General features: G+C 43.2%; 1 protein-coding gene across 2 annotated transcripts in view; it reads right to left on the reverse strand.

Annotated features, from left to right (window-relative positions):
* Window positions 1-19359, reverse strand: part of abca12 (ATP-binding cassette, sub-family A (ABC1), member 12) — a 163537-nt gene that overhangs the window by 3766 nt on the left and 140412 nt on the right. For both annotated transcript variants that reach the window (XM_080456466.1, XM_080456465.1), the window contains exons 67-72: window positions 15118-15322; window positions 14176-14285; window positions 12599-12749; window positions 2809-2943; window positions 1225-1328; window positions 230-322 (exon numbers count right to left, since the gene is read on the reverse strand). In XM_080456466.1, the coding sequence (XP_080312592.1) occupies window positions 230-322; window positions 1225-1328; window positions 2809-2943; window positions 12599-12749; window positions 14176-14285; window positions 15118-15322 (798 nt within the window). The remainder of the gene's footprint in view (window positions 1-229; window positions 323-1224; window positions 1329-2808; window positions 2944-12598; window positions 12750-14175; window positions 14286-15117; window positions 15323-19359) is intronic.

Here is a 19359-nt window from a genome sequence, read left to right on the forward strand (position 1 = left end):
ACAGTGATTGTTATTATGTGTGTGTGTGTGTGTGTGTGTGGGGGGGGGGGGGGGCAATGTTATTACATGTCTGTAGGTAACCCGCGTCGTCCGTATACAACGGCGCGGCTGAGAGAGGCTATGGAGAACAAAGGCACTCCAGGAGTGGAGAATGAAAGGTGTGGGGCGGTTTCGGGGTGGAGAGGGCACTAATGACATGGCAGAGGAAGAGGGGGCAGGGGCCACCGACCTGTTCTTAATGTGCTGCAGGGAGCCCAGGCAGCGGAACTGACCCTTCACCATGATGGCCAGACGGCTGCACAGCGCCTCGCACTCCTCCATGCTGCGGTTGGGCGAAAGAGAGGGATGGGGACAGACAGACAGAGAGACAGACAGAGAGACAGACAGACAGATAGATAGAGAGGGAGAGAGTTAACAGATTAGATGAATTAACTTAATTACCACTTCTGCTTCTGTCGTACAGCATCGTAAACATCCTGCTGTTCAGCTAGTGATTAGCCATTTTTACTTGTATCAGCCCCACAACGAACCACGTGCCTATTCATGATCCTGTTACGATTATTACGGGAAAAAAATAAATAAAATGACATGGCGACAGCGGTGGAAGAAGTACTCAAATGTTTTACTTAAGTAAAAGTATCAATACTGCTATGTATGAGTACTCTGTTACCAAGTAAAAGTCAGGAATTCAAAATTTACTTGAGTAGAAGTACAAAAGTATTGGTATCAAAATGTACTTAAAGTACCAAAAGTAAAAGTAATGAAATGTTTGAAAATAGCAAATCTACAGGCTCACGTGTTGTGAGCTTGTAGACCGGCTATTCTCAAATAGCTTAGGTATAAAATAGGGCTAAAGTGGTTAATGTATGTTTTATAATGTAATAATTTATATCTGCAAAGTAACTAGTAGCTTAAGTTTTAAAATAATTGTAGTGGAGTAAAAGTACAATATTTGCCTCCGAGATAGAAGCAAAAGTATAGACAATTGGAAATACTCCGATAAAGTAAAAGTACCTCAAAATTGTACTTAAGCACAGTGCTTGAGTAAATGTACTTAGTTACTTTACACCACCGCATAGCGATGGGCGACACAGAGACAACAAGATTTGATTTGATGTTATTAGACGTTATGCGGGAAAATCATGTTCACTGTAGAAATACATAAAAGTCTTGCGACTTATTTCCATTGTGGAAAGGCTGTGTGAACGTCGCTGCTGTGTATACCTGTGAGAGGTGAGAACCACGGCACACTTCCCCTTCACCTCCTCGGAGATGATCTTCCACAGGTGGCGCTTGGTGCGGGGGTCCATGCCAGAGCTGGGCTCGTCCTGGGGAGAGATTGATGAGGGAGAGAGGGAGTGAATGACTGTAAAAGATGGGGGCAGGAGGCGTGAAAGACAGGAGCCCGACGGGAGAGAGAGAGAGAGAGAGAGAGAGAGAGAGGACGAGAGGATGAAGGAGGGAAAACCAAGCACAGTGAGATTCAGGCAGAGAGAGAGACGCAGACGCAGTGGTGTAAAGTAGCTAAGTACGTTTACTCAAGTACTGTACTTTTTTTGTACAATTTTGAGGTATTTTTACTTTACTGGGGTATTTCAAATTTTCTGTGCTTTTACATTCAAAAACTAATGAAATGGGACATTCTGCATAATGAGCAATTTCAACTTTTGGTCATTTAAGTCCATTTTGATACCAATACTTTTGTACTTTAAGTACATTTTGAATTCCGGACTTTTACTTGAAACAGAGTATTTCTACATTACAGTATTGATACTTTAAAATCTTCAGTCACTGCGCGGACAGACGGACGGACGGCGGGGAGAGAGAGGCGAGATAAATTGAGAGGCAGGCATGGCAGGCAGGGGCGTGTAGAGAGCGAAAGACCCACAGAGGAAGGTGAAGAAATTAGGACAGGGAGGGAGGGAGAGAGGGAGGGAGGGAGGGAGAGAGGGAGGGAGGGAGAGATGAAAGAAGTAATAAGCACAGATGGATGATGGGAGCGGAATAAAAGGAGAGGGGTGGGGGGGGGGGGGGGGGCTGTCAGCATGTGACAGGCAGACAGAGGGAAAGGGAGAAACAAGGACACAGAAGGAGTATGAGAAAGAATAAGGACAGGGGGATTAGCGGAGAGGGCTTAAGGGAAAAGTGAGAACACGCAGGACAGAGGAGAAAGGAGAAGGAGAGGACAGAATGGAGAGAAAAGAGAGTGCAAGATGGAAACAGGAAGTACGCGGTACATGGAGTTGAATACTGGGGGTTTGGGGGAGGGGGGGTCAGGGAAGTCAACTCATTAACTATATGAGATGTGACGAGGTTTTGGAGATCGATGTTGTCATGTTGACTTCCAGAGGAACTGGAGAGGTGGTCCCCCAGGGAGTATAGGCCTGGAGAACCATTGGACGAACTATTTCCTTGAAGCCCTCCCTTCCGCCCACACACACCAAGCCCCCCAGAACCCAGTGTTTGCATTGAAGCGCATCAGACATGCTGGCCATTCGTAGGTACTGCAGCTTAAAACGGCTGGGGCCACTGTACATGAACGAGCGAAAACGGTTTCGACCAATGGCCGAAAATAGATTATATGCAAGCTCACAATATAATATAACACGTCACAATATAGCATTTCTGCAATTTTTGAAATTAGTGTGCTTCAAAATGATGTTACATGTGCAAAAATATTGGACTACCTCCCAAACAGACATGGCCTGTGATCTTTGGCGCCATCTCCCCCAAGAGGGACCATGCAGGAACCCCCAGGCTATGGGAAACACTGATGAAACAAAACAGCTATACAGTGGGTGTCCTTACCAGCAGCAGGATCTGGGGGTGTCCGATGAGGGCCAGTGCCGTGGAGAGCTTCCTGCGTGTGCCGCAGCTGTAAGCGTCGGTGATGGTCGTCCTGTGGTAGTCTAACTCCAGCTTCTTCAGCAGATAGTTCACCACCTGCACGAGAGAGAGAGGATTTATTGATCACTAGGATGAGCGCTACGGGGGGGAACAATAACAGAGATGTTAATCTAGTCTCTGCCTATGCATTTTTCATGCTGCTTGGACACCAAGCGAAGGATTTGTCTGGTGATCGCGCTGAGTCCACAACATGGTGGCGGGGGAGTTTAATCCATTAAGACCGGGTCAGGGTCAGGGTTAGTGCCGAGTACAGAGTGCCAAGTACCGAGTGCCTGCGCTACGAGCTTGTAGATCTGCTATTTGTTTTTTTAAATCGTGAAAATGAGTGCACATCTTTGAATATATATATATTTATATTTTTTTACGTGATTTTTTTTTACTGAAATCTTTGCTTCTGGGGGGTCCCTGGAACAACATATTTTGAGATGGGGGTCCGCAGCCAAATAGATCTTGGGTGGTCCTTGACATGAAAAAGTTTGAGAACCACTGATTATAGTTATAGATTTAGAAGAGATTTGTAGAATCCCCCAGAAGCAAAGATTTGAGATACAAATGTTCGATTTCAAAAAATATATATTCAAAGATTTGCAAAAATGTTCATGATTTTTCCAAAAATAGCAGACCCACAAGCTCATAGCGCGGCACTCTGTGATTGTAGATCTGCTATTTTTGATTAGCCTAAAAATGACACCGATGCGTTCCCGGTCTTAACGGGTTAAGACCAAAGGAACCGAGACAACATAGTTTCGTTCGAGACAGCTCAGTTTATCCAGAGAGCGTGACACCATATTGCTTTGGGAGGAAGAGCCACAGTACAAAGCAATATGGCAATACGCTGTAAAACACCACTGATACTTTACGAGCTAACGCCTTCGCTTGTTTGTTTGCTAGAGCTGGGATTTGCACATCCTTTTGGGTGTCTAACTATGCCAGACATGTCTTTCCTTTGAGTTATTAAAGATGACACAAAGCATATAAACAAAGCTGTAAACAGCGTGGTAAACGCTGCAAGTTTATTTTCCCATTCCAGACTCATTTTCTTCAAACGGTTGACATCGAGCGTGAGGTGTGTTTTTCCCCATACGTAGGCACAATTTACACATGAATGTGTTTTTGGAATTCAGATTAATGGAGTGAGCCAATCCAATAGGTACAGTAATGCATGCCCTTTATATTCTCTGTTTTTTGGGGGGGGGGTTTCTGTGGGTGGATAAGCCCTTTTCTGCCTGGAAATTATTCTGGGTTGAGTCCGAGTATCAGAACACTGTGTGTGTGTGTGTGTGTGTGTGTGTGTGTGTGTGTGTGTGTGTGTGTGTGTGTGTGTGTGTGTGTGTGTGTGTGTGTGTGTGTGTGTGTGTGTGTGTGTGTGTGTGTGTGTGTGTGTGTGTAGACCTACTAGGCACTTCACAGGCTATGGGCAGAGACAAAATGTCAACAGCGAGTTTGAATGATTAGCAGCAGCAACAACACAGCACATCCCCGACTGTGTTTTAGATCAAAATGTCGTTGTATCTCCAACCTTGTATCTCCATATTTCAACTTTTCAGTTTTTTCATAAATTAATGCCCTATTCGTCATACAAGAGTATTGCGCAAAAGTAGCAAAAGCAGGCTTGTATAGATCTGCTATTTTCACTACTTTGAAAAAACGTAGAAAGTTGAAATGAATGTGGTCTATCCGTCGGGGGTTTTAAAACCAATGTCAGGTATTAAACCCATTTAGACCGGGAACCCCTATACCAGGGGTGGGCAATTTTGATGGAGAGGGCCACTATATTTCCACACTCACTCAAGAGGGCCACATTGCATAATTATACTGTCAGGCAGACACCTCTTATCTCCGTATTTTAACTTTTTAAAATGCCATTCTATGTCACACAAAAGTAGCAAAAATAGCCGATCTACAAGCTATTCTATGTCACACAAAAGTAGCAAAAATAGCCGATCTACAAGTTACTTTTGCTATTTTTGCTATTTTTTAACTGGAATCCTGAAAAGTTTTTTTTTTTGCATTTAAAATGTATTTAGTTATACTTATGTTAACTTTATGAACTTAAATACAAATGCATTGGACATAAAAAAGACAATATAATTGTAATACTAGTCATTAAGCTACTAATATCGACTGAAGTAACTAAAGCAGGTCATGTGTTTGCATGTTTGGAATTGTAACAGCTGCAATTAATATACAGTATCACTATTCCGATGTTAACCTGCAGGCCGCATTAAGTGAAGGTGGGGACTGCATGTGGCCCCTGGGCCGCCATTTGCACATGTATGCCCTATACGTAACAATACCTTTCAATCCGGGAACCCATTTTGGGGTAGTTGTTGCTATGTACAGTATATAGCAACAACAATTTTTGAATAAATATTTGAAGTTTTTTAGAAAACTTCGGTCAGGATTTAGAAGAGGTTTTTATAATCGGCCTCGTGTCTAAATGGGTTATAACCAGAGGTTGGGACCAAATAATAACTACATTGGTTCCATTGGAACACAGGTTACTTTTTTCCATTTCATGAAAAGTCACGCTTTTTTTGGACATAAAAAGGTGTCCACGCACCCGACGGCATAACGGTATATTGTTGTATTTCTTCCCTCCAACAGTAAAAAGCTTCTGTCTTGCACCTCTGATGTAACAGCTCATTAACCCATTAAAGCCGGGAACACGTCTGTGTCATTTCTTTTTATTTATTTGGCTATTCAAAAACAGCAGATATGCTGCGCTATGAGCTTGTAGATCTGCTATTTTTTGAAAAATCTTGAACATTTGTGCAAATATTTGAATATATATTTTTTAAAGGGAACATTTGTAAATTGTAACTCAAATCTTTGCTTCTGGGGGTCCCTGGAACAAAATATTTTTAGATGGCGGTCGGTAGGTAATTTTGGGAGGTCCTTGACATGAAAATGGTTTGAGAACCACTGATTATAGCAACATACTTTAAAAAAAAATTACTGTTAGGATTTAGAAGACATTTGTAGAATCCCGCAGAAACAAAGATTTGCTTCAAAAATGTTCGCTTCAAAAAACACATATTCAAAGATTTGCACAAAAGTTTCACGATAAAAAAAAAGAAGCAGATCTACATGTTCATAGCGTGGCACTCGGTGCCGCGCTATGAGCTTGTATATCTGATTTATTTTTTATAGCCCAAATAAATCTGAAAATGACACAGTATATACATTCCCGGTCTTAATGCGTTAAGCATGACAAAACCCTGTAAATGTGAAATGGCCCCCCATTAGAGCCCGTCTCATTATCCTCCTGCTATAGACTGTCAGCGAGGACACAACATAAGAGGGGGCAATACGTATAACCTCGTCTGTCTGCCGCCGACGCCGCTGTGGCCATTACAACCATTGTTGTCACCGCTGACCGGAGAGAAGACAACGGTGACGGTGATTAGAGCGAGTCGCCATCCATTTTTCTGTATGATTAGCTCTGTGTGTGCGTGTGCGCGCGCGTGTGCGTGTGTGTGTATATGTGTGTGTGTGCGTGCATATTGTGTCGTGTCGGTGACATGTGTGCGGCTGTCGGATTCCATCAGTGTCGTGAGGCTGATGTGTCCTACAGGCTGCAAGATGAATCTGAGAGAGAGAGAAGAGATGACTCTTATGCGTGTGATATATACTCGAGTCTCGCGAACAAAAATAGAAGATCTGCTTGTAGATCTGCTATTTTTTGGTGCACGTGACACCGTCTTATGACGAAGTATAGATCAGGCTTTGGGAGGCGAGTTTTCGCATGCCGAGATCACACACAGTCAAGAGGTTTTTTTCTTTTTACGTTTGTAGATGCCTGCCTCTCACTCTCACTCGAACTTGCCCTGAGGGCTTTTTGGAGAAAAAAAAACAAAACAAAACAAAAAAACAAGGAAAATGTCAAGATGGAACATCAGAATTTCCGTCATGTTTTGATTGTTTGTGCATTCCACCGACAGCGTTGACAACAAAAAAAAATAGACACCATCACACGAACCCCCCGAGGGAAGGCGAGATTGATTAGCTTTCCAGGGTGATGAACGCAGAGAGAGGGGCTCAAGAGAAGTGTCAGACGAAATCCTCTCATCAGCGAACGAATCGCTTGAAATGTAAACCTCTCAAAATTGATGCACACAGCATCGCCTTAACCCGTTAAGACCGGGAACGCATCTGTGTCATTTTAAGATTTCTTTGACTATTCAAAAAATAGCAGATCTACAAGCTCATAGCGCAGCACCGAGTGCTATTTTTCTGAAAATCTGTGCAAATCTTTGAATATATATATTTTTTAAAGCAAACATTTTTAACTTAAATCTTTGCTTCTGGGGATTCTACAAATGTCTTCTAAATCCTGAAGTTTTTTTGAAAAAACGTATGCTGTGGTTCTCAAACCTTTTCATGTCAAGGACCATCCAAAATGATACGTATTTGGCCACGGACCCCCTTCTCAAAATATGTTGTTCCAGGGACCCCCCATAAGCAAAGATTTGAATTAAAAATGTTTGCTTTATAAAAAATAAATATATATATATATTCAATATATATATATTTCCAAAATAGCAGATCTACAAGCTCATAGCGCTATGAGCTTGTAGATCTGCTATTTTTGAATAGCCAAAGTATAAAATAATGGTTAATGTGGTGACAAAGATGCATTCCCGGATTGAATGGGTTAATTGGGTATAGCTCAGATTGCACAGCATTCCCTTGCAGTTTGACAGCAACGCAGCTTTCACAGTTTGAGAGAGAGACCGCACAGCTTTCAGCACACATCACTCAGCCTGTCATGACCTGTGATTATAGAGCCCGACCGATGCCAAATTTTTAGGCTTCGATGTCGATCTGGATTTTGGAGAGAGTCCTCGACTGCCGATTGCCAACGTTTTTCTTTTTTCTTCTTGTCTCCCCGCCAGGCCTGGCTGATACATTATGATCGGCCAAACCGATATTGATTCCATATGCGTGGAAGCAACATCAAAGTGGGGCCCGGGCCGGGGACCCCCAGGGGTCCTTGAGGGGGTTCCAGCAAAAGTAATTGTTATAGCATCAAAATCAGTTCATGTACAGCACTTTGGTCGATTTCGATTGTTTTAAATGGGATCCTGGGATCAATTAACCTGACTCCGCCAGATGGAAGAAGCTTGCGACGCGCATTTTGTTTCACAGCCTAACTTCCATCTGGGACCCCAGGTGATTGGATGGGACCGTCTGTCTATCACCGTTTATATCAACCAATCATATTGACGTGTCTACATGGCGTATAGTAGCTGCGCCAGCAGTATTTATTTTGTATACTATACAACCATGATGAATCGTGAAAGAACTACAACGCAATAAGCGCTTCTCGATGGCGTCACATCCGGTCTCGCCAGGATCCCGCCCATAGCAGCCGCTGATTGGTTCGCACACGCCACGGTGCGGGTATAGCGCTACTCTCTGAGCGATCCCAGATGGAGGCTGGATTGTGAACATGTGAAACGCAATACCGCCCCCATCTGGCGGAGTCAGGTTAGGCCTAACAAAATAATATGTTGGTTTCCGGTTGGCGACCGACCCTATTAAATACGAGCGACCCAGATGATTTTATTGGCATTTGGAGTGAAAATAAAAAAAAATAACCGAGTCGATCAAAAACGTCTTACAAAAAAAATATTTGGTGCGACCACATTCGCGAAGTTTAATCAAAGTTTTCTTTCGTCTAAAATATCATGTGCGCAAATGATTTGTTTTACTATTCATGCGTCATTCCGTCATCGCGAGGAGACCGCGGCGCAGCCGGCCGCACAACAACAACAGCAGCACATGCATGTCCTCCTCCAGCCATGGACCTGTGTACAGTGTCTGTCGTCTGCCCGTGCAAACCACCTCCTAAAATAATTCGCTTGACTACTAAAACGTTTGCAGACATAATTAAGGAGGTGAAACAGTGCCGATGTCAGTTTTCATCTGCAGCAGGGAGACACGACCGAGCGGATACATGGACCCACATCTCAGTAGGGATGGAGCTCGAAAACCGGGTCCATTATATACCCGGGCATGAATTTATCGAGACCCGGGTTTCGATAAGCTTTGGGCTTGTCGAGCCTGTTATCGAGTGCAGCGGCCCACGACGTCATGTCTAAACTATCAAAACAAGAGGCGATCAAGAAATAAATCTAATCACCCACGCTGGCACAAACATGTCGGTCTAAAAGTGTATTGATAGCTGCAAGTTGTGCAAAACAGCGCTGCCCGGGGAAACAAGGAAGAGGAATTTTATTGGCTCACTACATAACTATTTTAAGGGGACTGTAAGCGTCCATTTGGTTCCATTTGTACACTCGCGGGTGGTTGCATCGTTGTTGTGTTTACATGTGCGGTGTAGTGGTGAAACAATGGCATTAACGAGTGAAACGCTCAAAAGTTTCACTCGTCCTCTTCTACCCAAGGTAGCAAGTCTCTGTTGACAATTTTAATAATCCAATTGATAATAATCCGTTTGGGATCTCCCTGTGAATGAATAACTAGTGTTGCTTGAGCGTGTACGTCTTCTCAGTCTATCGTTACCGTCTTGCCGAAAATGGCAGATCTACAAACTCACAACGTGGTGCGAACAGACGCAGTGTGAGCTTGGAGATCGCCTATGTTTGGTGCGCGACACCGTCGTACGATGAAGTATAAATTGCGCCTTTAAAGTGACAGTACACACATTAACCGTTTCTTCAATATTATTTTCCAAAAGTAAAAAGGTCACTTGCCTTCTGTCTGTTAGAAAAGTACTGTATTTGAAGGCCCTAGTAAAATGTAGTGAGAGTGATATATCTTTGTTAAAACAAAGAAAAAATAATAGAAAAAATAAATAAGCATTTTTTGTTTATAAAGAGTTGAAGAGACTTCAAGAGATTTTATAGTAATTATTACAGTACTATTCATAATATAAAGCCATTCAACACTTATTGCACATTATATGAATGGTTGTTTTAATGATAGGCAAAAATATTTTTAACTTTTGTCATCTTCATTGAATTTTAGCTAGTGGTCAGCCACAAACTCACTGTCACAACTGGCCAATAAAAAAAGATACCGGTTCTGTTCAGAATTTTTCGTCTCACGTCTTTTTTCTTAATAATAGAAAAAGATCGATAGTGGGCTCGATAAAAGCCCGGTTCGATAAGCAGGCTCGATAAGGTGCTCATTATCAATAAAAATTAACGAGCTCCATCCCTACATCTCAGTCGACATACTCTCTACGCACACCGAGCCTCTAGCCTCTCAGGCTCTGTTTTGGCCATGTTCGACTTTAAATATTTAGCCCTGAGATGCGAGGAGGAAGCCTCGGAATCGGAGCCTTCGTCGTCTCATGCATCTGCCCCTCAGTCAGCATTTGACCGATTGTTTGCAGCCCAACATAACGCCAAACAAGCTCAGAACAAAAAGGAGGAGTTGTTTAACGACGTACTAAACTTACTACGAGAGAGACAAGTCGGCTTCTCGGTCCCAGAGACGACGACCTGCGGATCCCATCTACTGACTGTATTAAAGTTCAGCTGACGTTACTGTGTAGTGTGAGAAAGCTAGCAAACGTTACCTATGTTTTTTTGTGTCACTAACATCACCAGCACTCTGCGCATGGGGTAAATAATATTCCCCGTTTAGACAAAGCCTTCTAGTATAGTCTCGACAAATAGGCAGTGGTGGAAAGTAACTATTCTACTGCATAGAAACATATGAAATCAGACAATTTGAAACCCCTATTAAAATCGTCTAGGACTACATTTGCAAGTGCTCTATAGTCCACTAAATAGAATGGGGCCATGACACAAAGGCTACAGACCACTTTTGCAGTGGTGTAAAGTAACTAAGTACATTTACTCAAGTACTGTACTTAAGTACAATTTTGAGGTATTTGTACTTTACTTCAGTATTTCCAATTTCCAACACTTTTACTTCTACTCCACTACATCTCAGAGGCAAATATTGTACTTTTACTCCACTACAATTATTTGAAAACCTTAGTTACTAGTTACTTTTCAGATATACATTTTGATATTATAAAACATACATTAACCACTTTAGCCCTATTTTATACATAGGCTATTTGAAAATAGCCGATCTACAAGCTCACAACGCGACGCGTTGTGAGCTTGTAGATCTGCTATTTTTTTTTTTTTTACATTTTAGTACTTTTACTTTTGGTACTTTAAGTACATTTTGATACCAATACTTTTGTACTTTTACTCAAGTACATTTTGAATTGTGGACTTTTACTTGTAACAGTACTTCTACATTGCAGTATTCATACTTTCACTTAAGTAAAACATTTGAGTACTTTTTCCACCACTGCACTTTTGTTTACACATGCATGTATCAATGGTGGCCAATAAAGACCTATTTACCTATTTCATAATACATCAAATTCATAGTGCTTTTCAAGGTTTTGAACAATTCAAAAAAGTAAAATAAACAACTTTGACCTGTCAGTCATCAATGGGTATTAAGAGTCAAATAAGCCCACCCATTTGAATGGGGACTTAAAATTACTTGCTTAAAATACACCCATGTTACCCATTGACACATCAAGATGGCTGCTGTGGAATACTGTAGGTCTAAATTGGCCAGGCCACCATTGAGACAGACAAAACAAAATTGGTCTGTAGTCTTTGTGTTTTACAATTCAGTTGTCTGGGGAACAGTGTCATATATTTTAATAGCTACATTCTCTCAAATATTGCATTGTTGAACATTGGAAAGGGGGAAAAAAGTTTAATTTGAAATGTCATTTAAAAAGGTCTGAACTTTTCATGGACTGTTCATAAATGCTCAGTCAACAGATAGCCAGTTTGATCCAGGGATAGCCAGTAGCTAAAATATCTGCTTCAAAACACTTTATTACTTGAAGATGTTTGTTTTGTATTAATATTTTTGGTATGTGAGTGATACAGCACTTTACTTTGGTACTTTACTTAGAGTTGAATTAAAACTCAAAAGTATTCAACCAGTGTGTGGACATTCTATTCAAAGTTTTCAATTGTTTATTGTTTGTTGTTTTCAGACACTATTTTGTAAGTGCAGTGTACATGAACCATTTAATGATTTAGAAATTGGTAACTCAGGAAAACATAGAATATATAAAAAAATAAGCATTAATAAAAAAAAGGAAAAAAAAAAAAAAAAAAAACTACCTACCCATCCTTCCCATGAGGAAATAAAATAAAATTCCTTGCTACCCTGCCTACCCATCATTCCCACAAAAAAATAAAAATAAAAATAAAATAAAATAAATTCCCTACCTACTCAGCCCTAAAATGACAGCCAACCGGAAACCAAAGTTTTATTTTGTTAGGCCTTAGGGATCAATAAATTTTTTTGAGTTTCTGGTCTGGTCGGAGCAGAAATAACTTTACGTCATCAGGTGGCCAGAACCAACGACGCGGCGTCGTGCACCTTTAAAATGATTCCCCTAGTTTAAAACCTGATCATTTGGTAACTTGATAATGGTTTGGTATGTCCATTTTCTATTCTAACTCGTAGCGCGACTAGGGAGACTAAACTAATTGATTCGCATTATGTGGGGAACAAAAACAATGCAACGCCAACCGGAACCAACCACCGGAACCACGATTCTTCTTTCATTTTTTCTAAACCGGATCACACGGCTATAGTGTTAGAACGAATACCACGCTTTTCCTCCGTGGTGGAAAAGCGTGGTGGACGCGAGGTTACTTACCGAGTCGATCTCCCCCTTGGAGATGCCTCGGACGCGGGCGTAGAAGTACAGATGCTCCTCGCCGGTGAGCAGATCATCCAGGGCGTCCACCTGGGGACAGTAACCGATGTTTATGCCCTGGTTACGGCACTCCATGATGTCCACCATCCGCCTGGGGGAAACATAAACAGAGACAGATTCCTTTTAAGCCATTCAAACCGGGAAAGCATCTGTGTCATTTTAGATTTTAGCTATACATATAGCAACAGAAGTTTTTCAGAAAACCCTTAGGATTTGGAACAGTGGTTTTCAAAAATAGCAGATCTGAGCTTGTACATCTGTTATTTTTTTTAAAGTGTTTGAACATTTTTGTATAATTTATTTTTATTTATATATATATATATATATATATTTTTTTTTTTTATCCCACGATTTTGTAACCCATTTTTTCACCCAGTGCCAATTGTCTAAGTGATCCTGGGCGCTACACTCCCTCTGCCAGCTTGGGGAGAGCCTAGAGCCGAGCTCATGCCTACTTCAATGCATCTGAGCTCGTACATCTGCTATTTTTTTAAAAGTGTATTCAAACATTTTTGAATAATTTTGAATTTTTTAACACAAATCTCTTCGGGGGGGGGGGGGGGGGGTCCCTGGCACAAAACATTTTCAGATGGGGGGTCCGATATATATATCAATTAGGGGGTACCTGGCACAAAAAGAGAACGTTTGAGAACCACTGATTTAGAAGGCATTATTTAGAAGAATCGGCCTCAGGTCTTGATGGGTTATGGGCACCGGCCGCATGCTTCGGGACAGATGGAAAATGTGCGTGTGTGCGCGTGTGTCTGTGTGTGCGTGCGTGCGTGCGTGCGTGCGTGCGTGCGTGCGTGCGTGCGTGCGTGCGTGCGTGCGTGCGTGCGTGCGTGCGTGCGTGCGTGCGTGCGTGCGTGCGTGCGTGCGTGCGTGCGTGCGTGCGTGCGTGCGTGTGTGCGTGTGTGTGTGGCTTGTCCCTGTGGCGCTGTCGTCTCTATACTGTACTATGCCGGGAATAGCACTGGCAACACAGCGCTAACACTAAAGCGGAGAGCCTGGAAGACAGGGGGAAGTGAGTATAGGGGATTTGACTAACTATACAGGAGACTCTAAAACACACATGCTGTCCTAGTTTGAGTGCATTCTAAATCTTTAAATATTTAATGCTTAAAACCAGGTTCACATCTCTAGGTATATACTCTCTCCATATGCACTCTCCCCTCTCTGCAGCTACGTGTGGAAATTGTCTTTCAGATTTCATTAGGCAGAGCGGCCTTGGCACCTTCTAAGACCAAAAAGAGATACTTACTAGAAAACCTTATATAATGCCAAGGCGATTCTTATTAAGTATGGCCAATACACGCATTTACATACACAAAACGCTGTCTATGATCTGATTTGTTCTGATACCGATCTGTTTCTAATTATCTGGGTGCGTTCACACCTTTGATGTCTGTCATTGCCTTAGTCGGGGAAAAGAAAGTACAACCACCATGATGGATTCACAAGTCCAAAGCAAAAGTCACATGACATGATAATTCGGTCAGGTAAAACAAACAGCTTACCCATCCCAGTCCTTGATCTGTGCAGTTCCATCAGTGGGGCTGACGTCTCCAGTCAGCATCTTGAAGGTGGTGGTCTTTCCAGCTCCATTCACACCCAGCAGACCAAAGCACTGCAGGTATAAAGGAGAAACGTGTTGCTTTGCAAATGCCGCCAGCCAACAAAACTGCTAGAAACTAGTAAAGCTACTGTTCAGGTACCACAATGGAAACAATGAAGTCTCCCCAGGACTTTTTTTGTGTTATTCTTTTAGCTCAATAATGTCTTATTGTACCTCAGGCTTTTAAGCAGAAAAGGTTTATGCGAGTAACAATATGTAGTATTTGAAATATTTCATAGATACAGTGTTTTTTCCAGATCGATCTTTAACACAGACAACATTGCCTTATATTTTTGTTTAATTCAACATTTGAACGAATCGTTCAATTTACCAGACCCCATTGCTGCTGTAAGCAATACTAACTCATTTCTATTAACCCATTGAGACCTGAAGCCGATTCTACATGTCTCCTAAATCTCAACAGTTTTCTGAAAAACGTATGTTTCTATATCAGTGGTTCTCAAACTTTTTCATGTCAAGGACCCCCAAAATGATATGTATTTGGCCGCGGACCCCCATCAAAATATTTTGTTCCAGGGACCCCCCAGAAGCAAAGATTTGAGTTAAAAATGTTCGCTTTAAAAATATATATTTTCAAAGATTTTCACGAATTTTCATGAATTTTCAAAAATAGCAGATATACAAGCTCGTAGCGCGGCACTCGGTGCCGCGCTATGAGCTTGTATATCTGCTATTTTTGAATAGCCCAAAGTGTAAAATAATGCTTTTTAGCTCAAATCTAAAAATGAGACAGTTCCAGGTCTCAATGGGTTAACACCCTGTGGATGAAAAGCTGCACAACACGTGCATGCCATGCACGATTCCACAGTTCAATGTACTGTACCTCGCCTGCGGGGATGCCCACGGACAGCCTCTTGACAGCGTGGACCTTCTTGCTGAGGTGCTGGTAGATCTTGGTCAGCTGGTTGACCTGCAGGAGGTCCGTGTGGGCGGCGCCGCTGGCCACGCGCTCGCTCTCGGCCACGACGTCCTCGTCGTCGTCCACGTTGGTCGCCTGGGGCACCACCTTTCTGCCCAAGATCAGATGCCTACGGCGGAGAGGAGAAATCGCCCGTCAACGAGGTATTCGGCAGGCAATATCAATTCAATTCAGCCTGGAGAGAGAGATAGGCTTAACCAGCTAATAAAGGAAAACCCATAAGAAATTTGTATCAATATTTCCGGAGGTATTAGGTATAGAAACTAAACAGACTCACTCAATCAGTGATGGATCGAAAGTACGAGTGAGAGAGAGCCTTACTAAATCAGTGATGAATGGGAAAGAATGGCCAACATTTATCAATATTTTGCTAGGTGTAAATGACAAAAAAGCTTGATATACTAAATGAAACACGCGAGCAAAATGTTTTTAACCACTCAGTACAGCCTAGATTTGGAGTGGAAATGTTTTTCAATGTATACAAAAAATGCTCTCAGCACTATAATTTGTGGTTTATGACTTGATAAATGAATGCCCCACTGCACAAACCGACATCACTTCCATGTATTTCAGATTATCATTGATACTGGATGTATATCAAGCTGGGTCTGTGACTGAAGAACAGGGATTGGTCAGATCGTCCACTACACTGACACGTGTAGGCTTTATATTACTGGTGCTGTTAAAGGACCACTTCACCCATTTTCAACACATCTTCATATAATTGGTCCTCACTAATGCTCATTATAAAATGACACCATTTCTTTGTCTCAGTGGAGGGTTGTGGACAGTTCAGAAACCCGCCTACCACTGACATCATCGATGGGGAATCCAAGCTAATATAAACAGTAGGCTTTATATTCCTGGAAAGTTAGCATGCTGTAATGGACGCCATTGTTCTCGCGCTAATAAAAATCTAAATACAAAAATGTGATCTTGTTTGAAAAAGAAAACTGCCTAACGATGATGTCACTGGTAGGCGTTTTTTTGAAGTTTCCACAGCCCTCATATGAGACACAGACCGAGTAGAAAAAATTGGTACCATTTTATCAGGAGCTTTAGTGAGGACCAATTATATGAAGATAGTTTGAAAATGGGTGAAGTCGTCGTTTAATGTAAAGCCTTTATCTCAGCCAGGCCGGTAGGCGGAGAAGATGTTTTGGCCTAACTAGATATTCCGCCAATTGCAATTTATTCAAAACACACTTTTTTGCTGCTACTCCAACCGATTTGTTCCAAAAACTCACACCAATCAGTACATGTTATCTCATGTGTACCGACACATGTACTGTAGATTGTCTGGCAGACATTTGTAGTGGGTATTTACAGTAGAAGGGGCGGAGCGAACACGCAGATAGGAGCATGCAGGCACATCTGCTCAAAGAGAGATAAGGAGAGTCTAATTCTCACACTTTGAGATCCCTGTAGTAAACTAAACAGTCATGTGATAAATTATGTATCATTCAGAGTTTTCATATTCAAATCCAATTGGCTGTGATTGCCATTTCCCCCCCAGCCTTCCTCGCATTCCTTCCTGCACGGCTGCAACCCAACAACTTACACACGCTCAGGCTTAATTGCCAACCCAGTCTGGCGGAGATACACGCTACGAGGAGCGCCCTTTTCTAGATTATACTGCTGCATGGGAAAATTAAGATCTGCCATTTCTGGCACTATTTTAACCACTGTTCTAACCCATTCAATCCAGTAACGCATAATCTGTGTCATTTTAGATTTTTAGCTATAACCATTATTTTATACTTTGGCTATTCAAAAATAGGAGATCTACAAGCTCATAGCGCGACACTGAGTGCCGCGCTATGAGCTTGTAGATCTGCTATTTATTTATTTTTCGTGAAAATGTGTGCGAATCTTTGAATATACCTATTTTTTAAAGCCAACATTTGTAACTAAAATTTTTGCTTCTGGGAGTCTCTGGAACAAAATATTTTGAGATGGGGGTCGGCGGCCAACATTTTCATTTTGGGGTCCTTAACATGAAACGTTTGAGCACCACTGATATTCTAGCAACATAAGTTTCTTGTCAATTCTCCGTAACATACTCACTATGGGATATCACCGCCCCCTGGCGTTGATGCAGAGCTACATACCATAAACTCCCGGGCCATTCATTGGCTGAGAAGGGTATGTCACGTGTCCGGTAGACCGGAAGAGGTATAAAACCTCTCGCGTGACGTGGCTCACCCTCTTTCGCTTCTCTGCATGGCAGATGCAACAGCTCAAGACATACCTTAATAATAACAAACGTAACTTTGATCAGGACAGAAACCAGCTTTAGCCCACTCGGTGGTACTTGTACTAACCAACGGGTTTTCCTCCTATTAAAAAAAAAAAAGTTTTATTATTTCCGCTCCCGCGGCTATCTTCTCTTTCTTTCTTTTACTGCTAAAGCAAGTTTTCCTCCTTTGAGTTTTCCGCGCTCTTAGCCTTGCGGTTGAAAGCTAACAGGTTAGCTCGAGATGGAGGTTCCACGTCCCTGCGTATTGCTGCTCTGCCGCTTGATGATCGCCGGGGATGACCCTCGTGGTTTCTGCATCTCGTGCCTCGGTCTCTACGGGGCCGGGGCATTTCCAAGATGCACCGGGACGCTGCGAGGACTGCGCTGTTCTCCACGCTGCACCTCGATGGCCGCTTAGCCAGGGCAGCGACCTGGCTGCGGGAGGCAGCGACGTCTCGTCCCCGGTCGTCGCGGATCCAGCAACACGGCCCAGGGAACGTGGGTGGTGGGGCCCACCACGTGCGCTCACAGTCCACAATGGGCCCTCCGGCAGTCCCGGCTGCGAGCGGCGTTAGCCCCCGCTCGCAGCACCTCCAGGCTGCTACACAAGCCGTGCTACGCAGCACTGCAGCAGCCGCTAGCACCGTGTCTGGGAGAACCACCCAGGTGCAACTACCTAGCGGCACTTCCTCCCCCTCTTCCCAGCCGTCTACTCCGCTGCCACAGCAAGCGTACCGGGCCAGCGGTGCGTCGCCAGGAGACAACGAAGGGGCTACGGCGACGGCGGCATAGGCGAGGGGAGAACGAGGCAGAAGCTCGTGAGTGAGTTAGCTCAGACTAGCTACGTTAGCTGCTTCGCTAGGTTAACGTCGCCTTAGTCAGGCAGTGTTTTGTTGGCTTAACACCCATGCAACAGGTTATTAACAGCGTTGTCCTAGCCTAGCTTGCCTCGCTAGGATAACACCAGCTTGTTAGCCTTCTCACTCTGTGTATCGAGCAAACCTCGGGGGCTTCTGAAGACCTTACTCGATGGACAAGATGGACGGCCCCTCGACTGCCAGAAGGCCATGTTTAATGAAAACGAATGTGTGTTTAAAAGTACAATTTTTTTCTGCCAAAGAAATAAATGTGTTACATGTTACAAACGATCTCGTTCTTTCACGTGGCTTGAGTGCAGCGGAGCAGTGGAGTCCCCTACCGCGGGCTTCTCTGCTCCAATGCTCTCTGTATATAAGCCCATAATGTCTGTGATGCCCGAACTCCGGTATCCCAGACATTGATGGGCTAATATCTGTGCATGTAATGTAAATGTATCAACGTTCTCAATTACATAAGCCCACACTGTCTAGAACACCCGAGTCCCGGTGTTCTAGACATTGTTGGATAACATCTGAAAGAGCAGCGGGCTTCTCTGCTCCAATGCTCTCTGTGTATAAGTCCACAATGTCTGTGATGCCCGAACTCCGGTATCCCAGACATTGATGGGATGATATCCGTGCATGTAATGTATCAACGTTCTCAATTACATAAGCCCACACTGTCTACAACACCCGAGTTCCGATGTTCTAGACATTGTTGGATCATATGAAGGTAATATAAAAACCCACATCACCCCTGTCCGCCAGAGGGCGCAAATGCGCCAGTGGAATGGGGTCACGCCGGTTTTTGCCTTCCGTCCCACAGGAAGTGCTCACGCACCACTGTGAACCGGAAGTACTTCGGTCAGACATGACCCCTTGGCCGTACCGCCTCATGTTTTGCAGGCCACGTTCGCCTTTAACGAGCGACAAAGCATCCCCTACGGGGAGGAAGGTTTTGTCGCCTCACAGGCTTCCGTCCCACAGGAAGTGCCCACGCACCACTGTGAACCGGAAGTACTTCGGTCAGACATGACCCCTTGGCCGTAC

Source organism: Gymnoscopelus braueri (assembly GCF_963280865.1).
Source record: "Gymnoscopelus braueri genome assembly, chromosome: 18".
In the NCBI taxonomy this organism is placed as follows: domain Eukaryota; kingdom Metazoa; phylum Chordata; class Actinopteri; order Myctophiformes; family Myctophidae; genus Gymnoscopelus; species Gymnoscopelus braueri.